Raw genomic sequence first — 25255 nt, 5'->3', positions numbered from 1 at the left:
TTAGGTTTTTCTTTCTGTCCCTCCCCTTGGGCATGGGATTTAGAACAGTGTCAGGGTTCCAAGCCTCCTACTCAGCCTTCCTAAGTTGCTCTGGCTGTCACAGCATGAGCTGCTGCCAGAGCTCAGGTGAGGCCAGCTGGATTTCTGCAGCATTACAGTATGGGCCTTTGTCTGTATGGCTGGATGTCATTTACCTTCATGAACTGCTGAGTGCCCCAGTGCTGACTGGTTAATTCATGTTCCCCACGTAAACCTCAAAATAACCAAATTGGTATCGATGCTTGATTTATATCTGGAAGAAGATGCTTTTGAGAAGTTAACTTCTCCAAGGTCACGCAGCCGTTAAGTGCTGCAACCAAGATGGAGAGTGAGCTGTCTAATTGCATTTTTGTTATGGTTTTTTTCCTGTTTTGATAAATTTAAAATACAAAGAAAACTATGAATATAAGAGAAAACCTACATGTCTATCACTCTGAGTTTTGTGTCTAATCTACTTTTTCCCACGTTTCCCACATGCCTCCTTCATTCTTTCATAGTAACACCCATACTGCTTAGTGTGGAAGGTGTTCCTTTAAAAAATAGTTTTATAGCTGCTTCTAAAAATTCGCTCTTTCTTGTATACAGTTTACAACTGTTTATCTAAATGGTATTATATATCATGTATATATAATGGTGTAATCATTCAACTTGTATTTTTTACTCAACATTTTAATTTTGAGAACTGTTCAAATGAATCAGTTCAGTTCAGTTCAGTCACTCAGTCGTGTCCGACTTTGCGACCCCATGAGCTGCAGCACTCCAGGCCTCCCTGTCCAACACCAACTCCCGGAGCCCACCCAAACTCATCTAGTTCATTTCTTTTAACTGTCTTGTCGGATTCCACTGAAAGACACACAGGTTTTATTTTATCTATTATCTTTTGTTCATTGTTTAGTTGCTAATTCGTCCTTATTGGTTTTTTGTTTTTCATTATTTTCTGTTTTATCTTATTGTTCCTTTTATTTTCTTAGTAGTAACATTGGAACTTTTTGAACTTCTTGTACTCAGATCATTTATTTTAATCTGTTTTTTAAAATAGTGAAAGTGAAAGTTGTTCAGTTCTGTCTGACTCTTTGCAACCCCATGGACTGTGTAGCCCCCCAGGCTCCTCTGTCCATGGAATTCCCCAGGCAAGAATATTGGACTGGGTTGAAGTGAGGATTCGCTTCTCCAGGGATCAAACCTGGGTCTCCCACATTGCTGGCAGATTCTTTACCATCTGAGCCACTATGTTATCTGTTAATGCTGATGAAAGAAGACAGACTAAAAAGTCTGCATAACATATTATTTCATTTATGTGCTTTCTGGTAAAGACAAAACTATAGGGATGAAAAAATCGGTTGTTGCCTGGGGGTTAGGGGAAGAATTGATTAAAAAGGAACGCTACTAGATTGTTGTGATGGAGCTGTTTCGTGTCTTAATTGTGTTGGTGGTTACATGAGCATCAAAACTTATAAAAATGATGAACTTTACTGTATGTAAACTATATGCCAGTAAAAATATATCACATAGATGCAAAAAATGTATAAAGTAATACTACTTTTTTTGAAAAAAGTACATTATTTTTAAAAGTTAATTTTCTGTAAGGATTGTTTTAATTATATCCAGTGCATTCTTATATGCAGCACTTTTTTAAATGGGGAGGGAAAAATTTTATTTTCCTTGTTTTGAATTGTAATGTATTCAAGTATCCTAAGAATCAAATAATATTTAAAATATGTATAAGTGATGATGTAATATAACAATATAATATTACAATTACTAATTATAATATTAGTGGTGGTGGTTTAGTCGCTAAGTCATGTCTGACTCTTGCAACCCCATGGAGTGTAGCCCCCCAGGCTCCTCTGTCCATGAGATTCTCCAGGCAAGGATACTGAAGTGGGTGGCCACTTCCTTCTCCAGGAGATCTTCCCGACCCAGGAATTGAACCCAGGTGTCCTGCATTGCAGGCAGATTCTTTCCCAACTGAACTATAAGGGAAGCCCCATAATATTAGTAATTAATTGTTACTAATATTACATTGTTATATTACATTGTTACTTAGTAATATTGCATTGTTAATGTAAAAGTAATATTACAAAGTAATACAAAGTTAGATTGACTAATCTAACAAAGTGATAGCAAGTAGTGTAACAAAGTAATACAAAAAGGAGTGCTCTCATCTTTCTTTCTTCTCTACCCTGTTGCTCTCTGACATTGTTTTTCTTATGTACATACAAATGTTTGCTTTATTTCTTCTACCTTTCTAACACAAAAGTTAACATATTATAAACATTGTTCTATACTTCTTCACTTGTATATATTCCATGTCAGTACTTAGAGAATATGGGCTTCCCAGGTGGTTCAGTGGTAAAGAATCCACCTGCCAATGGAGGAGCCGCAGGAGACGCAGGTTTGATTCTTGGGTCGGGAAGATGCCCTGAAGGAGGAAATGGCAGCCCACTCCAGTGCTCTTGCCTGGAGAATCCCATGGACAGAGGAGCCCGGTGGGTTACAGTCCAAAGAGTCACTAAGAGTCATACACAATTGAGCACAAGCGTGAGCAGACAGGATATTGAATATAGTTCTCTGTGTTATGTACTTAGACCTTGTTGTTTATCTGTTTTACATATAGTTGTTTGTATCTGCCAATCCCAAGCTCCTCATTTATCTCATATCCCTCTTCCCCTTTGGTAATCATAAATTTGTTTTCTATGTCTGTGAGTCTGTTTCTGTTTTGTAAATAAGTTCATTTATATCCTCTTTGAGATTCCATGTATAAATAATACCATATGGTATTTGTCTTTCTCTGACTTCACTTAGCGTGATAATCTTTAGGTCCGTTCAGGTTGCTGTAGTTAGCATTATTTTATTCTTTTTTACGGCTGATAATTTTCCACATTTTTTTTTTATTCATTCATCTTTTGGTGGACATTTAGTTTGCTTACATATCTTGGCTATTGTAAATAGTGCTATTATAAACACTGGGCTTCAGGTATCTTTTCAAATTAGAGTTTTTTCTGGGTATATGCCAAGGAGTAGAGTTGCTGGATCATATTGTAACTCTATTCTTAGTTTTGTAAGGAACCTCCATGCTGCTTTCTATAGTGGCTGTACCAATTTGCATTCCCTTTTCTCTACACCTCTTCAGCATTTGTTATCTATAGACTTTTTAATGACCTATTGAAGTGATACCTAATTGTAGTTTTGATTTGCAGTTCTCTAATAATTAGCAAAATTGAACATCTTTTCATGTGCCTATTGGCCATCTGTGTGTTTTCATTAGAGAAATGTCTATTTAGGTCTGCCCATTTTTGGATTGAGTTTCCTTTTTTTGTTATTGTGTGAGCAGTTTGTGTATTTTAGAAATTAAGCCCTTGTCAGTTGCATCATTTGCAAATATTTTTCCCAGTCTTGGGTTTGTCTTTGCATTTTGTTTACAGGTTCCTGTCTTTGCAAAAACTTGTAAGTTTAATTAGATCCCATTCATTTATTTTTGTTTTTTTTTCTGATGCCTTAGGAGACAGACCTAAGAAAACATTGCTACAGTTTATGTTAGAGAATGTGTTGCCAGTGTTCTCTCTTAGGAGCTTTATTGTGTCATGTCTTGGGCTTCCCTTGTGGCTCAGCTGATAAAGAATCCACCTGCGATGTGGGAGACCTGGGTTCAGTCCCTGGGTTGGGAAGATCCCCGGGAGAAGGGAAAGTCTACCCACTCCAGTATTCTGGGCTGGAGAATTCCATAGATTATGGTCCATGGGGTTGCAAACAGTTGGACATGACTAAGCAACTTTCACTTCATTTATATTTAAGTCTTTAAGCCGTTTTGATTTGGTGTATGATGTGAGGGAGTGTTCTAATTTCTTTGGTTTACATGCAGCTTTCCAGCTTTCTCAACACAATTTGTTGAAAAGATTGTCTTTCCTCCATGATATATTTTATTCTTGCTTCCTTTGTCAAAGATTCAATGACCATAGGTGTATAGGTTTATTTCTGGGCTCTCTATTCTGTTCCATTGATTCATGTATCTATTTTTGTGCCAATGCCATGTTGTTTTGATTATTGTCACTTTGTAATATTGCCTGAAGCCTGGGAGGATTAAGCCTCCAGTTTTGATCTTTTTCCTCAGGATTGCTTTGGTAATTCTGGGTCTTTCATGATTCCATATAAATTTTAGGATTATTTGTTCTAGTTCTGTGAAAAATGCCATGTGTAATTTAAGAGAGATAACATTAGTTCTGTAGATTGCTTTGGGTAAGTATGGTCATTTTAACAATATTAATTCTTCCAATCCAAAAGCACGGGCTTTCTTTTTATTTCTTTGAATCAGCCTCAGTTTCTTTTATCAATGTCTTATAGTTCTCCACATGTAAGTCTTTAACCTCCTTGGTCAAAGTTTTTTTGTTTGTTTTTGATGCGATTTTAAAAGTTACACTGTCAGTGTAAAGAAATGCAGGTCTCCTGCATTGCAGGCAGATCCTTTACCAACTGAGCCGCCAGGGAAGCCCAGTGTAAAGAAATGCAGCAGATTTCTGTATCGTAATTTTGTATCCTGTTACCTTACTGAGTTTGTTTGTCTAGTAGTTTTTGTGTGGAGTCTTTAGGGTTTTCTATATATAGAATCATGTCATCTGCCTATAATGACAGTTTTACCTCTTCCCTTCTAATCTGGGTACCTTTTGTATCCTTTTCTTGTCTGACTGCTGTGGATAGAACTTCCAATACTATGTTGAATAGAAGTGGTGAGACTGGGCATCCTTGTCTTATTACAGATTTTAGTCAGGGATGGCTTTTAGCTTTTCACTGTTGAGTGTTATGTTGGTTGAAGGTTTGTAATAAACAGTTTCTATTATATTGAGATGTGTTCCCTTAATACCCACTTTGATAAGAGTTTTTGTCATGAATGGATGTTGAATTTTATCAGATGCTTTTTCTGCATATGTTGAAATGATCATGTGGTTTTGTCTTTTCTTTTGTTGATGTGGTGTATCACATTGATTGATTTGCGTACATTGAACCATCCTTGTGACCTGGGGATAAATCCAACATGATGATCTCGTATGATCTTTTTCTTAGATTTGATTTGCTAATTTCTGTTGAGAATTTTTGCATCTGTATTCATCCAAGATATCAGCCCGTAATTTTCTTTTTGGTATCGTCTGGTTTTGGTATCGGGGTGATGATGACTTAAGTTCTTCTTTATGTTTGGTAGAATTCCCCAGTGAAGCCATCTCGGTGTTCTGAGTTCTTAAATAAAATGTTATATAGCCTGTGTCAGTACTTGCTTTTTATAGCTGAATAGTATTCCATTGGTGGATATAGCAATTTATTTACCCAGGGACATTCTCAGTTAACATTATCACACCTAACAAAATCAGTAATCTTTTTTGCATCACCTAATATCTTGATCATCTTCAATTTTTCCAAGATCCAGTCTGGGATCGTACATTGCAATTGTGTACATTCCCTTAATCTTCTTTACTCCAGAGTCATTGCTTATTTTATGGGATTGACTAGCTGCAGACCCCATGCTAGTTATCACAGAATACTCCACCTCCTGGGTTTGTTTGAGTGTTTCCTTGTGGAGTTCTTAGCTTTTTCTTCTGTCCTCTGTATTTCATATAAAATGTGATTAGATTCCTGTTAAACATTTTGGCTAGGATGTACACTTCATTGTATCTCATTGGGAAACACATGATCCATGTTTCATTATTTATAATGCTGAGATTGGTGATTGAATGAGAGTGGTAGCAGTTTGATTCCTCCATTGTGAATTTTACCTTTTTTCAGTCCTTACAAGTAAGACGTAATCTTTGTTGTATTACTTTGGTACCATACAATGTCTAATTCCCCATCAATCTTTTGTTTGATGATTAAAACACTGATTGATAATCATTGATAATCAGTAATTTCATGAAATGTTGCAACATAATTTTCTATTCTGTCATTCTACTTACATTCATAATTGTCATTTTTCTGTAAAGAAGAGCTTTTCCTTTTCACTTGGAACTATTTGCCTCTCCTGAACTATAGATCACTCTTTTAAAGCAAAACAACAACAATAAAAATTTACTTGTCTTCTCCCCAATAGTTTTCAAGGAAAGGGTTGATGTTACAGCTGCCTCATTGAAATTGAAATTGCTGGCATTCAGTTGCAGGTATTTTGTAATTACCACTATGGTGTTCTGTTTAAGTTTATGGATTAAACAAAAGTTGGGTTTGTGAGAGTTTTGAGCTTCCAGACAGGTTTCTTTTTTTGTGTTTTTCGAGTTTTGTTTTTGTAGTTAAATAATATATATGAAATAATATTATATATATATAATATATATATTATATTGTATATATTGTATATGTATTGTACATTGTATTATATATTGTATATATATATATGTTTCAATACATGAAAATAATACTGTGATCAGACTGGGGCCTGTGTTAAAGTGAATTTTGAATTTTAGAGACAGCTTATGTAACCTAATATGATCAGTTTTTTAATTAATGTTTTCATGTGGTCTTGAAAAGAATATTCCTATTCTTTTTAACTGAATGAAAAGTCCTAAATCAAGACTATTACTAATATTAATAATGTTATTTGAAACACTCATATCCCTATTTTTTGTCTGCTTGATCTATTAGTCATTTAGAGAGATTTGTTAAAAATCTCCTGTTAGGATTATAGATTTTTCCATTTGTACTCACACTTTTCAAGATTCACTTTATATATTTTGAGCCTATGTTTCTATCTTTATGTAGCTTCATGATTGTTAAATTATCTTTTTGGATGATTCCTTTTATTAGCAACAAAATCTCCTTGTCTCTTTTTTTAATTAATTTATTTAGTTTTAAAATTCATTTTTGGCTGTGGGCTTTTCTCTGGTTGTGGTGAATGGGCACTCTCTAGTTGCAGCGTGCAGGCTTCTCGTTGGGGGGGCTTCTCTTGTTGTAAAGCGCAGGCTCTAGGCTTGAGGGCTTCAGCAGTTGCAGCACATGGGCTCAGTGGTTGTGGCTCCCATGGTTTTGGAGCACAGACTCAGTAGCGGCTCACAGGCTTAGTCACTCTGTGGCTTGTGGGGTCTTCCTGGACCAGGGGTAGGACCCATGTCCCCTGCATCGGCAGGCAGATTCTTTACCACTGAGCCACCAGCGAAGCCTGCCTTGTCCCTTTTAAATGCTGCTCATTTAAAATACATGATGTTAATAAATAACCACAGCAGATTTCTGATTTCCTGATTTTTAAAAAATTTCCCAATTTTCAAATTTTTGTGTTGTTTTGTTTTAGGCATGTGTCTTATAAGCAGTATACAGCAGAATTTTAAGCCAATCTGAGAGTCTCTGTTTTTCAGTAGGTGAGTTTACATTTATCTTTACTCTAATGATACATTTGAATTTAGTTTTGCTGTCTTCTCTTGTGCTTTTCCATTTGCCATGCATTTTCTCTGCTTTTTTTTTTTTCTTCTTCTCCTGTGCTCTGTTAAACTATTAGCTTGCTTTGTTTCTTTTATTTCTTAATCTGTGTGGAAATGTATATGTTCTGTATCTGTTCTTTCAGTGGTCACTCTGAAGATTAATATGCATTAAGTGAAACTCCCTTTACAGCAACCATGTCATTTTTCTATAGTATTTTGGATTCACTTTTTAACCACACCAAAAAGTACTTTTTGTGCTCTCTCTTTTACTCTGTGTATTTGTTAGTTTTCATTATCTTTCAATAATCTCTTTATTTACCTTTGTTTGTTGCATTCCTTTCCTTCCTCCTGGGTTCATTTTTCTTCATACTAAAATACATTCCCTTGATACTTCTTTTAGCTAGAGTTTGTGCACTTTACAAGTCCTTATCTGTTTCAGAATGTTGTTATTTCATCTTCATTTCACCTGAACTCTCTTACATTCACCTGTAAATTATGTACAGTAAAACCAGTTGGCCCACAGGGTAGGGTTATTGGGGGTAACTAATAATATTTGTTGAAACACTTTATAAACTGTTTTGTGTGTATATATAATGCTATTATTATTAGCTAATATACCTCCTGAAAGTGAAAGTGTTAGTCGCTCAGTTGTGTCCGATTCTTTGAGACTTTATGGGCTGTAGCCCACCAGGCTCCTCTGTGCATGAAATTCTCCAGGCAAGAATACTGGAGTGGGTTGCCATTCTCTGCTCCAAGGGATCTTCCCAACTCAAGGATCAAACCCAAGTCTCCTGCATTGCAGACGAATTCTTTACCATCTGAGTTACCAGGGAAGCCCAATATATATCCTATTCGAGTTATATTAGAATTACTGTGTTTTGAGTGGATTTTAAAAAGCATTGGTTACTGTATTGAGATCATATTTACTAAGATAAAAGAGAATAATACCTACTAGAAATAACATGAATTGTACTTGCTCACATCTTGGGAGAAGAGCAGCTGGGATAAGATGAAATTAGAGGTCCTAACTGCCAGCTTAGGGTTACTATCATTCAGTAGAACTTTGAGACATGTAAGCATGAAGTCCATTTTTTTTCACTTTTTTAAATCTGTTTACAAAGACAATGCACAAATTGTGTGGAAAATTCAAATGATAAGAAAAGAAAAGGAAAGAAAGAAATCTTTCCAGAAATCCCACAGAATTGAAACTGTTGACATATTGGAACACATCCTTCTAGAACACATCTTCCTCTGCATGTATAGCTATATGGATTTATAGAGACTTGTCTTTTCATCTTTCAAAAGGAATCATACTATATATGTAGTTTTACTACTGCATTTTTCACTTAGTAATTATCAAGGGAATATAAATGAATGTCATTGTATATAACACTGAATAAATGTATAGGGTCGAGAAGATCTCCTGGAGGAAGGCATGGCAACCCGTGCCAGTATTCCTACCTGGACAATCACATGGACAGAGGAGCCTGGCAGGCTACAGTCCATAGGGTTGCAAAGAGTTGGACACAACTGAAGCAACAAAGCATGCACATACTATTGTATAGATGTGTCATAATTTTATTTAATCAATTCCCTATTGTGAGGCTTTTAAATTATTTTTATTTTATAAAGTATGCACAGTTGCCTGAAAATGTCTTTAAGATAAATTGCTTGCAGTGATATTAGTCAAAGAGGGTGCACATTCACGTTTTTTATACATATTTTTCTCTCCAGAAAGTATCCAAGAATGCCTCTTTTCCTCACACAAACTGAGCATTGTCATTTTTTCCCTTTAAGTTTCCAGTTTGAGATTTTTGTCAATATCTCTGCTTACTATCTTTTGAGTATCTTACTGAGTGAGTTTGAGTATCTTTTCTTGTTTTATTTATCTTTTGTAATTATTTTGAAAATTTTCCTTTTGGCCATTTATTCTCTTTTTGCATTTATCCATTGCTTATTAAGCTGTGTGGACCTTTTTCTTATTTGGCTGATAAATTCTTTATTATAAATATCCTTTTTTTTTTATCTTTCAAATTCGTGCTTTTTATTGTTACTGTTTTTTGTTTTTTTGGTTTTCAACCTTGTTCAAGAATTTTTTGAAATTTTTATTTGATCAAAATTTCCTTTATGAGTTCTGGGTTGTTTCCTTACATGGGAAAATTGAAAAGTTCTCCCCTACTTCAAAATTATTAGAATGTTCACTCATATTTTCTTTTAATGTTCTTACTAGTTTATTTTTTTTGCATTTAGAATCTTTAACCCATTTGGAGTGTTTTTGGTATAAGAAGTGATATCACTCCTTATACAAGATATCTTGTATATCTTACAGTGATATATCACTCTTTATACCAAAAACACTCTAAATGGGTTATATATCATATCATATCATATCATATGATGTAGTACCTTCCTGTTTTTCACATTCTGTTCTGCTTTTTAAACTTGACTGATGAAAATCAAGGTACATTGAACACCCTGAATTGTGGCAAGAAGTGAGATATGCTGTATAGTTTTCAGTTTACTAATGTGTCTTGGGTATTTGTGAGCAGAATCGGAGGTTCAATGAGGGAAAGAGTGGATTGGGAAGAAGCTGACAGTCTCACGTCTGGGTTACCTTCTGTGTACGTGTTTGAAAAAGAATTAAAGAGAGAATACAAGCAAAATGTCTCTTAGAAGTTTTGTGTTTCACTTCTTTTAGTGACCCTGAGTTCTTTATCGGGGGAAGTGGAACTGTGGTAGGATGACATAAGATACCAGCTGACATGAGGACTTAGAGGGTTTGCATCTTGAATACCAAGTGCCGTTCATGATGAATCCATGAACTTTATGAGTTCTATGAACTGGTGGGGTTTTCTTTAACTTTTTTTTCAGCACATGTTTCACTTTAGAAAGAAATTGAAATAGGGAAGGGGGTTCCCTTTCCCTCTCTGACCTCTGATCCCCTGACCCATAAGTAAATGCTTCTTAAGCTTCTTGTATATCTTACAGAAATTGCAAGCATTATTTTGACCACTGCTTGCTATCAAATGCTCAGTTGGTGAAATTGAAGGTCTTTCACTCAGAAGAGAAAAATCAAGAAAGAAGGTAAGAAATAGAAATCTGTTTATGACTTTGAAACATACATTTCTTCAAGTTAAGAAGAATTCATCAAGATTATTTCTTTAGGACAATCCCTTTCAACAATAAAAGTCAATTTAATGAACATAAACAGGAAGAAACAGACGCCAAGGGTGGAATATGGCTCGTGATGACAGCCTCTGTGTGTTGTGTACCTGACACTGTCCAGATGCTTTGCACACACTGTCACTAATTCACACCGTATTGACATCTTCAGTGCAGAGACGAAGAAACTGGGGCTTCCAGAGAGAAATAACATGCCCCGAGCTTGGTTGGTAAAGAACAGAGCTGGGTTTGGACTCTAGTCTTCACCTTTGGAGCCACCTGTGTTGTAGGTAGCCTGAAGTCTGTTCCAGCCAGTCCTGAAAGACCTTCCCCCTGCTTTTGGAATAGACCATTCCTTTTCTTTTTTCTGCTACTGTGTTTTCTTCATAGGCCCATAAGCAATAGACGTAATAACACAGACACAATTTCACATTTGTGAACTATGGCTTGTAGAATGCATATAGGATAACTTTTATAGTAATATTTGCTGTTTTGAATTGTTCCCATTATTGAAGAGTAGCTGGGCCTCCATTGCTGTGTGTGCATTACTCAGGATCCTTCTATTGTCTGTAATTTGTTATAATGTGTTGATTCATTAGAATGAGATGTAAAACTGCCATTTGATAACTGTTGTAATTAATGTACAGGAATCAGTGGCTAAGATTAGATGTTGCTCACCCCCTAGGGTTATGCTGTGTCTAGTGGGCAGGTGAGGGAAAAGAGCAAGAAGATATTAATTTCCTCCATAATTCTCATTCAAGGTCTGTTTTGTTTCAGGTTTCTCTGGGAACTGGCTGGGTAAGACTATTAATGGGGAGAAGGAAGGATGGGGGTGGGATGGCCAGACCTATATTTTATCCTTATAGAAATAGACATGGCGTGTCAAACAAGTCATTGTCCATTGCACTTCTGCTGTAGGTCTGTCTCTGTGTACTTTGTTGTTGTTCGGTCTTTTAAGTCGTGTCTGACTCTTTGCTCATGGACTGCAGCACACCAGGCTCCTCTCTCTTCCTTCACTATCTTCCAGAGTTTGCTCAAATTCATGTCCATTGAGTCGGTGATGCTATCTAACCATCTCATCCTCTGCCACCCTCTTTTCCTTTTGCCTTCAATCTTTCTCAGCATCAGGGTCTTTTCCAATGAGTCAGCTCTTCGCATCAGGTGGCCAAAGTATTGGAGTTTCAGCTTCAGCATCAGTCCTTCCAATGAATATTCAGGATTGATTTCCTTTGAGATTGACTGGCTTGATCTCCTTGCAATCCAGGGAACTCTGAAGAGTCTTCTCTAGCCCCCACAATTCGAAAGCACCAATTCTTCAGCACTCAGCCTTTTTTATGGGCCAACTCTCATATCCATACATGACTACTGGAAAAACCATAGCTTTGACTATACAGACCTTTGTTGGCAAAGTGATGTCTCTACTTTTTAATATGGTGTCTAGGTTTGTTATAGTTTTCCCTCCAAGGAGCAAGTGTTTTTTAATTTCATGGCTTCAGTCACCATTATTTTCTTGGAGCCCAAGAAAATAAAATCTGTCACTGCTTCTGCTTTTTCCCCTTCTATTTACTGTGAAGTGATGGGACCATATGCCACGATCTTAGTTTTTTTGATGTTGAGTTTTAAGCAACTATACTGACGCTTGTCAAAAGAAAAACATTCTTTTCCAATAAGGTCATAGGATATAAGTGGAAAGGCAAGACACATAAACAAACATGAAACCAAACTAGAGAGTTTGCCGAAGCATTCCACTGTACTATGTGACTTAAAATATAAAAAACATTAGAGATAGGAAAGATTATTGTGGCCAGAAGTAGTCAGGGCTGCTAAGATATGGCCAGATGGAAAGGAGGAGTCTTGAGATCCTGTTGTTTTTATATACATTAAGAGACTGAAGAGGAGCTTCCCTTATAGCTCAGTTGATAAAGAATCCACCTTCAATGCAGGAGATCCTGGTTTGATTCCTGGGTTGGGAAGATCCTCTGGAGAAGGGATAGGCTACCACTCCAGTATTCTTGGGCTTCCCTTGTGGCTCAGCTGATAAAGAATCCGCCTGCAATGCTGGAGACCGGGGTTCAATCCCTGGGTTGGGAAGATGCCCTGGAGAAGGGAAAGGCTACCCACTGCAGTATTCTGGCCTGGAGAATTCCATGGGCTGTATAGTCCATGGGATTGCAAAGAGTCAGACACGACTGCGTGACTTTCACTTTCGAGTGAGTTGGAAAGGGGACTGGGGTGGTATTCGAGGCAAGAAAAAGCTATTTCATAGTCTTGTGCATTTAAAAACTCCAGAGATGGTTATTCTGTCTATGTTTGGAAGATTAGCCTTTCAGGGGAAGTATCTCCACCTTTATCTCATCCCATATCAAGCAGGTCACCAAGAATAATTGTAGCCCTTTTCTTACTCTAGATTTGCTAGAATCACGTCAGATCCCACAGCTGAGAAGGACCCTTGGTCTGTTTGGACATGTCGCTGATAATATCTCTTCACATGAATGGTTTTGTTGCTGATAATATTTCTTTTCAGTAATGATTTTATCCTGGATATCCAGAGGGACAGAAGGAGATGAGTAATGGGGGAGTGGAGTTACAAAATAAATCTACAGTAAAAATAAAACAAATTGCTTCCCTACTATTATGAAAAAGAAGTAAAGAATTATTTCCGCAGTTATTTTATGTCAAGCAGGAAGAATTAATTTTCCCCAAATAATTAAGAATATGTTTTTAACATTGGTCTTGATATAAAATGCTGAAATATACTTTTGGTTGTGGGTATCCATTTACTTATAGTTAAATGAAGTTAAGTAGACTCAGGTCAGGGTATTTGGTTTTGCTTTGATGCATTTGTTTCCCCAATTCTTTTTCTTTTAAGGAGGTGATCAGGTATCATTTGGAAATGTGTTTTGGGTGATGGCATACTAAGCAGGTCTTTGATAAATCTTCCAGAACCCGAGGCTTGCATGCTTCTGAGCTGCTGTGAATGGCCCCGGCACTCCTGACCACCCTTCCGGCTAGGATGTCACTCAGATCCCTGAAATGGAGCCTCCTGCTGCTGTCGCTGCTGAGTTTCCTGGTGATGTGGTACCTCAGTCTGCCACACTACAATGTGATAGAACGTGTGAACTGGATGTACTTCTATGAGTATGAGCCCATTTACAGACAAGACTTCCGCTTCACACTTCGAGAGCATTCAAATTGCTCTCATCAAAACCCATTTCTTGTCATCCTGGTGACCTCACACCCCTCAGATGTGAAAGCCAGGCAGGCCATTAGAGTTACTTGGGGTGAAAAGAAGTCTTGGTGGGGATATGAAGTCCTTACGTTTTTCTTATTAGGCCAACAGGCTGAAAAGGAAGGCAAAGTGTTAGCATTATCCTTAGAGGATGAACACCTCCTTTATGGGGACATAATACGACAGGATTTTTTAGACACATACAATAATCTGACCTTGAAAACCATTATGGCATTTAGGTGGGTAACTGAGTTTTGCCCCAACGCCAGGTATATCATGAAGACAGACACTGATGTTTTTGTCAACACTGGCAATTTAGTGAAGTATCTTTTAAATTTAAACCACTCAGAGAAGTTTTTCACAGGTTATCCTCTAATTGATAATTATTCCTATAGAGGATTTTACCAAAAAACCCATATTTCATACCAGGAATATCCCTTCAAGGTGTTCCCGCCTTACTGCAGTGGGTTGGGTTATATAATGTCCAGAGATTTGGTGCCGAGAATCTATGAAATGATGAGTCACGTAAAACCCATCAAGTTTGAAGATGTTTATGTTGGGATCTGTTTGACTTTATTAAAAGTGGACATTCATATTCCAGAAGACACCAACCTTTTCTTTTTATATAGGATCCATTTGGATGTCTGTCAGCTCAGACGCGTGATCGCAGCCCATGGCTTTTCTTCCAAGGAAATCATCACATTTTGGCAGGTTATGCTAAGGAACACCACATGTCATTATTAATTTGACATTCTACCCAAAGCCTAGAGAAGGGAGGGATACTTTGTGGAAAGTGTTAACGTTAGACTGTGGAATAGCCAATGAAAAACCCATGAGAAGGTCACTGTGTGGCTTACACAAAGCTGAAACTCATGTAGAGCCTACAGATTGGAGACTGGAGGGTTGCACTTGACCTGTGGTTTATTGTGACAACAATCAAGTCAAGCCTTTTAAAGGTAATATTCAGAGGAATTAAACATCTTATAAAGGAATGGGAGATTTTTTTAAATAAAACTAATAGGACCAAACAGTTTGAACATGTCATTCTATAGACTAGAGCTTCTTAAATGGGTTTCATTGAATTATAAGCTCATTTATCCATAACAACAAAACAGTGTGGAGTATCATTCATTGAGGCATCTAGTTAGTTCAGGGTTTTGTGTATATCTTACATGGATTACTAGTTTTTTTAAATATACAGTTCTGTGTAAAAGAAACTGAAGTTATTTCTGAACAAAGTTTAATCTGTTTTTGGTCATTTGGAAAATGTTGCAGTGTTAAAGAATTATTAATTATTATTTAATAATACTTAGAGTTTTACACTTTATGGATGTTTGAATGTTTTGGTTGTTTCAATACTGCATAAACAGAATAAACTTTTTTTCCAGTTACTTCAGTGATGAATTTATGATGAATAGCTCCATTAATGTGTAGTCATTATTGTATATCAGTAATCTCTTGAACTTTGATAAATATTTCATCGTGGTAATATAGAGAAGAATTAAAGCAAGAAGATCAAAATTATTGTCTTGTTTTTAAAAACATAATCCCTGGTGTTTTTAGATGTCACTTCATTTGTCTCATTTTTCTGCCTGGAAATTTGGAGTAATATAGAATGCCAGGTAGCATGTTTCCCTTTAGAAAGAACTCTGAAGCCAAAAAAGAACAAACGAATGTGATAGCCAGAATATCATGAGAAGGAGTATCGTATTTCAGTGCTTCAGTTGGAAAGAGAAGACTAATATCTGAGTTGCAGTTAACTGCTCCATGTTTTTTTCATTAACAATCAGTTTGAGAATAAAAAAGAATAAAGAAAAAAAAAACACTGTTGCTGTTGGTACTAGTTTCACACCAAGAGGAAAGCCCTACTATGTGGTCTAAACTCAAGTCTAATTTCCATGTTGTAGAGAAATGCATTGTTTCATAGGAGTGGTGACGTAGGTCACCTTTGACCTACTAGTTGGTCCAAGAAGAGCACTCCTTGCCCCTGTATTCTTGGGGCTGTGCAGTTTCCCATTATGCCTGATATGGGACAAGTGACTCTTTTTCTCTGGATTGCACGCATGCATGCATGCTAAGTCGCTTCAGTCATGTCCGACTCCATGCGACCCTACAGATGGCAGCCTACCAGGCTCCTCTGTCCACAGGATTCTCTAGGCAAGAATACTGGAGTGGATCGCCATTTCCTTCTCTGGATTACATGATGGCAAAAGATCAAATCTGTTGGGAGAAAATATGAACTTGAAAGTATATAGTCAGCTCTTGGAACACTCATACATTTGTAATTTTCCTGTAAAGAAGCTTAATTTGAATTAAAGGTGTTACAACGTATGATTCCTTATAACAAGGCTGTTTCCATTTCCCTCATCTCAGACCTGATCCAATCACAATAAAATCATAAAATAAATTAAATATTCTGTGGAATCAATCCATGCCCTTGCTAATTCCCACCCATCCGGGAGTCACTTTCTCTAAGACACAGGTGGTGGTTATATTTGTGGTAGGATTAGATTTGATTGAATTTGCATTGTTTATATTTGTGTTTGGGAAGCTAACTCAAAGAAGTTTTAAAGAGAACTTGTGAAATAAAAGATAGTGTCCCTTCACTTTTAAGACTAAAAAAAGAAGTAAAATGTGAATAATTGCCAAGTTTTAGAAGATTGTTCCTTTTCAACTACAGATTGGTGCTTAAGAGATCTCTAAAGAATTAAATGATTATGAAAAACATTAAGAGGTCGGGTCATTTTATTTTTTGTTTTTAACTTCATGTTTGTTTCCAAGTAGTATTAATCAGCTATATTATTAAAATCTTGGCCTCTGATGTTTAACCACATCAGCAGCACTTTTTATTTTAACTGATAACAAAGTTCGATACTGGAGCCTAACCCTGGGCTGCTTCTCTTCTGCCATCCACAGCCCTGCCATCCCCGTGGTCTCACATACTCTCTGTGTCACTCATTTACTTTGCTTGCCCCGTAAGCATTGAGTGTGGGACCCAAGCATGTTAACTTCTGCCAGATTATGCTGCAAGAACAGATCCCAGAAGTCATTAACAACCATGTGCTCTTTTCATCCATACCGCACACCACTGGTTACCTTGGCATGGTGCCCTGGTTACTGTGTGCGTCTTCTCACCTCAGGGTCCGGTTGAAGGACAGCCCTTGTCTGGAACATGTCGTCCTTATCAAGGGAAGGGAAAAAGCCGGTGGAAACGCTGGCATCTATATCCACTGACCAAAGCAAATCTCATGCCAAGGCCAGTGTCACTGGCAGCTGGGGATGGGGGGATTTGGTCTCACTGGAAATAGTACAAGTCATGTTTTGGCAGCCAGGAATATTTTGTTCTTTTACAGGATGGGGAAGAACCCAACTGTTCTTTTACAGTTGGGTCCAGTAATCTGCTTTCCTGGTGGGTCAGACGATAAAGAATCTGCCTACAATGCAGGAGACCTGGGTTCAGTCCCTGGGTTGGGAAGATCCCTAGGAGGAGGACATGGCAACCCGCTCCAGTATTCTTGCCTGGAGAATCCCATGGACAGAGGAGCTTGGCAGGCTACAGTCCATGGGGTCGCAAAGAGTATGACACGACTGAGCGACTAAGCATAGCACAATCTGCCACACCTCGTGTGTGAAAAGGAGAAGGGGCTCAGGGACCTGGAATCTGAGGCCAGCCCCAGTGGACCAGAGGTTTTCTGGCTCACTTGGAGACGGTGCTTTGAGCCCTTCCCTGAGAGGGCTGCCCCTTCACCCTCCTTAATCTCCCCCCAGCTCTTGCTTAAGTGATCTTGGCATTATCATGTTCCAATCAACTCGCCAGATGAAGAGCACCCATAGTTGAGCTATTTATAACAGTATTTCTGACTGTGAGATTGGGGATAAAGCTCTCTTCTCTTGGGGTCTGGTAGGCAGTTATTTCAGGATATAGAGTGGGAGAGAGAAGCATTGGAAGGGGGCCAGCTTTGAGGCTGGAAGGGTGAAGGTAAGAAATGTAGCAGAACCCCATCTTTGGGGTTCTTTATATCCACTGGGAATTAATCTTTATAATAAGCCAACTCCTCTGGATTTTGTGTAAGCCATTAGAACCCTCTCACATTCTCTTATCAGTTCCCATGTGTAGTTAATACAGGACAGATCCTTTAAGGAGTCAAAACAGGTGTCCTGTGGTGATGGAGGTGTTGGTAGGAGACAGAAGCAAGCATGGGAATATGGGCCCTCAGAGGCAAGAGGCAGTTTGAGTGGGAAGTCCCTTGGCAGAGCCTGTGCCCATGGGAAGAGGCAACTCATGGGTCTTATAAAGTCAAAGGAGGGCCCAACAAGAATGGGTACCATTGCTCTGTATTTAAGGTAAATGACAGGCACAGAACTTGCACTCGGATAGTCTCCCCTCACATCTAACCTTTCTTCCACGTTTGCAAGCCCTTACCCCTCCTTCAGGTTTTCAATGAATAATTTCTAAAATGTCTTGTCAACTTAGCCTTTTTCATGCTTTCCTCTCATCCTTTTAGACCATGTGGGAGGAAGGGTGGAGGTCAGTGCTACTTACATTTTACCCTTAAAGGACCCCCTACACGATATTTTTCCAGATTAAAAAATCAAGGTCCCTCATGGTAAATTACATCATTCTCTTAAAAGGTTGCAGCAGCTGCACTAAAGGTTTTAAATCACACTCTTCCCCTTCTTCCTAACATATATAGAAACCACACAGAAACAAGCAGAAGAAAACGTCAAACTGGTAACAGGAATTGCCTCTCAACAACTTTGCTACCTTTAAAGTACCTTTTATCACTTCATTCTCAACAACAAGGATGAACTGCTTTTATAACATAAATGTTTTAACAATACATTAACAAATTTGTTTTTGTGTTGTGCTTAGTTGCTCAGCTGTGTCTGACTCTTTGCAACCCCATGTAGCAAAGGCTATGTAGCCTGTCAGGCTCCTCTGTCCATGGGATTCTCCAGGCAAGAATACTGGAGTGGGTTGCATGCCCCCCTCCAGAGGATCTTCCCAACTCAGGGATCAAACCCAGGTCTCTCACATTGCAGGTGGATTCTTTACCATCTGAGCCACCAGAGAAGCCCATTAACAAATTTAGGTAAAGGCAAAAAAGGGTCAGAAAATGTCATGGGGAAAAGCTGGTGGGGTTCAAGGTCAAAGGCTGGGCTCAGTGCTTAGCCGCCAGGCCGTTCTGCCCCGCCCCCTTTCTCCCACAGCTGAGGCTTGTGAACAAATCCGAGGCAGTAGGCTCCCAGGTGAAGCCAAGCAACTCTGACTGGGACTTGAACGCACTTGTCTTTTAGTCAAAATTGCTCTTCTGGAGTCAGGACTTACTGAAGCTCAGGTTCTCTGTTTGCAGAAAGAGTTCAGTGAGAGACAAAGTGATAGGGAAGAAGTGGATTTATTAAGAGAGATATACAGTCCACAGACAGAGTGTGCTTGTCTCAAGGCCCCAGGGTCGTCTTGGAAAGTGCGAGCAGCCCTGGGAGAAACCTACTGCAAAGACAGAACCCAGACCGTCTCAAAAGGTAAGAGCACCCCTGGAGGCTAGTTTTTGTGGGCTGTGTCATTTCATATGCTAACTACAGTGGGAGGATTATTTCAACTCTTTGAGGAAGGAGCAGAGATTTTTCAGGATTTGGGCCACTGCCCACCTTTTGACCTTTTATGTTTGGCCTCAGAGATATTATGGTGTTGATGCTGTGTTATTTAGCTTGTGCTAATGTATTATAGTGAGTACATAATGAGGCTCAAAGTCTGTGGGGAGGTGAACCTTCCGCCATCTTGGGCCTAGTCTGTTTTAGCCAGTTTATGCCATATTTTCAAGGGCTATGTAATTCTTTTAAAGGTTGTGCCCTGTCTGCTTCCCTCCTGTTTCACAGGGGCTGTCTCCTGGGCTCCCTGGGCTGTTCCGGCCTCATTAAAAAAAAATGAGAATGCCTCCTTCTCCTTCATCAGTGGTTCCATCTACACTACTGGGATCTGCAGCTTCCATGCTGATCCCTGAGGCTAAATAAAGGCCAAGGCAGCGAGCTGAAGCGGCAGGCCTGGGCTGACATTCTTCTAGACTCTGGGGGTGTGTCATAACCACACCTTGGGATGTAGTGGGTCCAGGGGTCAGTTCCTCACAGCTGAGGAGAACCTGACTAGGGACATGGGAACAGTTTACCTGACCGGAGTGGGTTGTGCTCACGGTGAGTAGGAAGCTGTAAGAACATAAACATTCCTCTGGGGAAGAGAGGAAACAACTGGTTCATGACTTGGGAGCTCTGGGGCTCCATTGTAGATTGTGCTGGGGCCAGCACCCAGGCTGCAAGAAGCCCACGGGAATGCAGTGGGCACTCCTCTCTTTTGCTGGTCTACCAGGTAGGGCAGTGGATCTGTGGGGGCAGGAGGCCAGGGCGGGAGCCCTGAGGAGTGAAGCTGGCTCTTCTCATTTGGGAGAAGAGATATCAGGGCCTCATCTGTTTGCCTTTCATGGTTTACTCCCTGTGTCATCCGAGGAGGTTTGCTTTGTGAACTTGGCACAAAGTAGTTTCAGGGTTTGATGATGATACCATTCACTCTGCTCTCTTCATAAATGAGAAGCCAGAAAATCTCTAGGTTTTGGTAAATTCACAATGAAATGACCAGTGCTCTGGACCCAGGTCTTGCCATTCTTCTGTGCCCCAGGACTGCTGTGATTTCTTTTTTTAAAATGGAATGAAATGTCTCAAGGTTTCAGGAAAAGAACTCTTGAGAAACCGTAGATGATTAATTTGGTGTTCAAAAGGTCAAGTGATAATTAAACCTGTCTCTTAGGTCAATGACTATGAGGAGGAAGAAAGTAACAACCTCACTTTTGTTATTGAATCTCTTTTTATATGAATCTTAAAAAATTTATAAACATTTTGTTTCTCTTTCCTTTAGTGAACCTGAACATAAAAACGAAGTAAAATTTTAAAAAGCATTATATATGTAGAAATTAAATTTTTTATTCCTCAGCCTTAAATTCAAAAGCAAATGGACAGGCACTTATTGTTTTGTCTGTTGAACAACCTCCTGGTGAATTTCTACTTCTGAGAAATATCTTCTCCACTAACTCCATCTGCATGGAAAGTACAGTGTGACTCAAACCATGAGGATTCCCCCAGTCCTAAGATCCCAGCTCCCTGAAGACAGCCCAGTGGTCAACTTGATATTACTGGGCACTTGCAGTTCCTCTCAAAGAATTTAGAATTAAGGCTAAGCAATCTAAGTCTGAGCATTGTCTTCAACTAAGGAGATAAAGTCTGGGAAATTTTGATATTTGTTGTTCAGACAGCCCAGTGGTCAACTTGATATTACTGGGCACTTGCAGTTCCTCTCAAAGAATTTAGAATTAAGGCTAAGCAATCTAAGTCTGAGCATTGTCTTCAACTAAGGAGATAAAGTCTGGGAAATTTTGATATTTGTTGTTCAGTCACTAAGTCATGTCAGCTCTTTGTGACCCCATGGACTGCAGCATGCCAGGCTTCCCTGTCCTTCACCATCTCTCAGAGTTTGCTCAAACTCGTGTCCACTGAGTCGATGACGACATTCAACCATCTCATCCTCCATCAATCCCTTCTCCTCCTGCCTTCAATCTTTCTCAGCATCAGGGTTTTTTCTAATGAGTCAGTTCTTTGCATCAGGTGGCCAAAGTATTGTAGTTTCAACTACAACATCAGCCCTTCCAATGAATATTCAGGGTTGGTTTCCTTTAGGATTGATTGGTTTGATCTTCTTGCTGTCCAAGGGACTCTCAAGGGTCTTCTCCAGCACCACAGTCCAAAAGCATCAATTCTTTAACACTCAGCCTTCTTTATGGTCCAACTCTCACATCCATACATGACTACTGGAAAAACCATAGCTTTGACTATTCGGACCTTTGTCGGCAAAGTAATGTCTCTATTTGTTAATATGCTGTCTAGGTTTGTTATAGCTTTTCTTCCAAGGAGCAAGCATCTTTTTAATTTCATGGCTGCAGTCACCATCTGCAGTGATTTTGGAGCCCAAGAAAATAAAGCTATTAAAAAAAATAATAATATATTTCATTTTTTAGAGCAGTCTTAGTTTCACAGAAAAACTGAAAAGAAAGTACATAGAATTCCGTATACTCTCTGCCCCCACAAACACACACTCTCCCCCACCAGGAACATTCCCCACCAGAACAGTCCATGTGTTTCACTGGCTGTCATCACAGTGACACATCGTTTTCACACAAAGCCCACAGTTTACACTGAACTCTTGGTGGATTGTCAGTGAGGCTAAGACTATAATCCCTGGGAAAAGCTCCAGAGCTGAGGTCTTCAGCTCGTGGAAGGGCAGTAGTTTACAGAAACAGAAAAGGCCCATATTCAGATAAGCCCTTTGCCAGGGCCAGTCCCCTTTCCATGGCTGACCCAGGACGGGGCTGGTGGACCTGCAGCTCTGAGGGCTTCCCTTCCACCAGACCTCACAGGAGGCAGCAAGGCTTCCTATGGATGCCAACCCCAGGCTGGCATCTGTACCAGGTGGGCAGGAGGGCAAAAGGGTGAATTTGACATTTAGGGGTCAGCAGCTTCAGGGGTTTGGTTTCAAACTGCAAATAAAGCCCAGTACTGCCCGCTCCCCACCCCCAATCTCCGCCCCATGCCTTGCACACCAGTCTTCTTCCACCCTACCCTTTGTTTCTCGGTACCCTAGGCCCATGTTGGCTCACCTGCCTTCATCTCAGCACTGTACCTGGAGTGTACTTTGCTTTTTCTGTGTCTCTATTTCCTCATCTATAAAGAGGGATAGTATTAATAATTCTCATTCTCTTCAGAGTCAGATGATGATTTAAAGTTGCTGGGGCCATCAACCTGGAGAAGAGAAAGCCTTATGGCAGAGAAAACAGCCAGAGTGACTCTGGAAAGCAGGACCAAGATAGTGGGGGGTAGTAACAGGGAGAGAGATTTTAGTGCAGGATCAGAGAAAATCAGAGATAGAGAAGGCTGCTTCAGGAAACAGTGAATTCCCAACCTTAAAGAAAATAAAAGAAGCTGGAGAGTCCTTTGGTAAGGATGCTCGAAGTGGAGAATAAATAGGGTCTGGACTTGAAAAGTCTAGCTCTGAGAGAAATACCAGTGTCAGCTTTGGAGTTGCACAGACCTGAGTTCAAATCTTAGTGCCACCTCTTACTAGCTAGGTTACCTTCTCTCTGAGCCTCATTTGCCTTATGGCAGGGAGATTATAAGTGTGTCTAGCTTGTAGTGCTTTTGCAAGAATTCATTGAAGTAGGAGATGGGAAGAACCCCACAGGAAGTAGGTACTCAGTACCTGGGAAATTTCGTTAAATCACCATTTGGTTCTAAAGAATGGTTGTAAACACTGGAGGGCACAATGGAGGAGACATTGCTGCTACCCCAGGGCCAGAGTCTGGAAAGATTGCCAGTGGGAAGACAGAGACTGGAAGCAAGTAGTGTGTTCTTTGCAGAGGAAGGAGGGAAAAATTAATGGGCAATATGTATATTGGTTTTTTTTTTTTTTCTGAACTCTATAATTCTGTTCCACAGCTCTGTAAATCTGCCTTTCCATCACTGCCATACTATCTTGATTACTCTGGCCTTATACTGTTGTGTTGTTTTTTTTTTAATAAATTTATTTATTTTAGTTGGGGGCTAATTACTTTACAATATTGTAATAGTTTTTGCCATACATTGACATGAATCAGCCATGGGTTTACATGAGTTCCCCTTCCTGGACCCCCCACCCATCTCCCTCCCCATCCCATCCCTCTGGGTCATCCCATTGCCCTGGCCCTGAGCCCTTGTCTCATGCATCGAACATGGAATGGTGTTCTGTTTCACATATGATAATATACATGTTTCAATGCTATTCTCCCAGAACGTCCCACCCTCACCTTCTCCCTCAGAGTCCATAAAATTGTTCTATGCATCTGTGTCTCTTATTCTGTCTCGCATATAGGGTTATCGTTACCATCTTTCAAATTCCATATATATGCATTAGTATACGGTATTGTTGTTTTCCTTTCTGGCTTACTTCACTCTGTATAATGGGCTCCAGTTTCATCCATCTCAGTAGAACTGATTCAAATGTATTTTTTTTAATGGCTGAGTAATATTCCATTGTGTATATGTACCACAGCTTCCTTATCCATTCGTCTGCTGATGGACATCTAGGTTGCTTCCATGTCCTGGCTATTGTAAACAGTGCTGCGATGAACATTGGGGCACACGCGTCTCTTTCAATTCTGGTTTCCTCGGTGTGTATGCCCAGCAGTGGGATTGCTGGGTCATATGGCAGTTCTATTCCCAGTTTTTTAAGGAATCTCCACACTGTTCTCCATAGTGGCTGTACTAGTTTGCATTCCCACCAACAGTGTAAGAGGGTTCCCTTTTCTCCACACCCTCTCCAGCATTTATTGCTTGTAGACTTTTGGATAGCAGCCATTCTGACTGGTGTGAAATGATACCTCATTGTGGTTTTGATTTGCATTTCTCTAATAATGAGTGATGTTGAGCATCTTTTCATGTGTTTGTTAGCCATCTGTATGTCTTCTTTGGAGAAATGTCTGTTTAGTTCTTTGGCCCATTTTTTGATTGGGTCGTTTATTTTTCTGGAATTCAGCTGCAGAAGTTGCTTGTATATTTTTGAGATTAATTGTTTGTCTGTTGCTTCGTTTGCTATTATTTTCTCCCATTCTGAAGGCTGTCTTTTCACCTTGCTTATAGCTTCCTTTGTTGTGCAAAAGCTTTTAATTTTAATTAGGTCCCATTTGTTTATTTTTGCTTTTATTTCCAATATTCTGGGAGGTGGGTCATGGAGGATCCTGCTGTGATTTATGTCGGAGAGTGTTTTGTCTATGTTTTCCTCTAGGAGTTTTATTGTTTCTGGTCTTACGTTTAGATCTTTAATCCATTTTGAGTTTATTTTTGTGTACGGTGTTAGGAAGTGTTCTAGTTTCATTCTTTTACAAGTGGTTGACCAGTTTTCCCAGCACCACTTGTTAAAGAGATTGTCTTTTCTCCATTGTATATTCTTGCCTCCTTTGTCGAAGATAAGGTGTCCATATGTGCGTGGGTTTATCTCTGGGCTTTCTATTTTGTTCCATTGATCTATATTTCTATCTTTGTGCCAGTACCATACTGTCTTGATGACTGTGGCTTTGTAGTAGAGCCTGAAGTCAGGCAGGTTGATTCCTCCAGTTCCATTCTTCTTCCTCAAGATTGCTTTGGCTATTCGAGGTTTCTTATATTTCCATACAAATTTTGAGATGATTTGTTCTAGTTCTGTGAAAAATACCATTGGTAGCTTGATAGGGATTGCATTGAATCTATAGATTGCTTTGGGTAGTATACTCATTTTCACTATATTAATTCTTCCAATCCATGAACACGGTATATTTCTCCATCTGTTTGTGTCCTCTTTGATTTCTTTCATCAGTGTTTTATAGTTTTC

The 25255-nt window shown here is 39.2% G+C and overlaps 1 protein-coding gene across 8 annotated transcripts in view; it reads left to right on the top strand.

Annotated features, from left to right (window-relative positions):
* B3GALNT1 (beta-1,3-N-acetylgalactosaminyltransferase 1 (Globoside blood group)) overlaps positions 1-15339 on the top strand; it is a 160509-nt gene extending 145170 nt beyond the window's left edge. For 2 of the 8 annotated variants that reach the window (XM_081570741.1, XM_081570745.1), the window contains 4 exons: positions 6113-6179; positions 7301-7367; positions 10416-10511; positions 13513-15339. In XM_081570741.1, the coding sequence (XP_081426867.1) occupies positions 13567-14562 (996 nt within the window). In that variant the 5' untranslated portion in view covers positions 6113-6179; positions 7301-7367; positions 10416-10511; positions 13513-13566 and the 3' untranslated portion in view covers positions 14563-15339. Of the gene's footprint in view, positions 1-6112; positions 6180-7300; positions 7368-10415; positions 10512-11366; positions 11388-13512 lie in introns of all 8 variants that reach the window. The other 6 variants (XM_081570738.1, XM_081570737.1, XM_081570740.1 and 3 more) reach the window with 4 other exon arrangements.
* The last annotated feature ends 9916 nt before the right edge of the window (positions 15340-25255 follow it).

This window comes from Giraffa tippelskirchi, chromosome 2 (assembly GCF_054371585.1).
Source record: "Giraffa tippelskirchi isolate mGirTip1 chromosome 2, T2T-mGirTip1v1.2.pri, whole genome shotgun sequence".
Lineage (NCBI taxonomy): Eukaryota > Metazoa > Chordata > Mammalia > Artiodactyla > Giraffidae > Giraffa > Giraffa tippelskirchi.
Note: the sequence above shows the minus strand (reverse complement) of the source record. Positions and strands in the feature narration are given on the sequence as shown.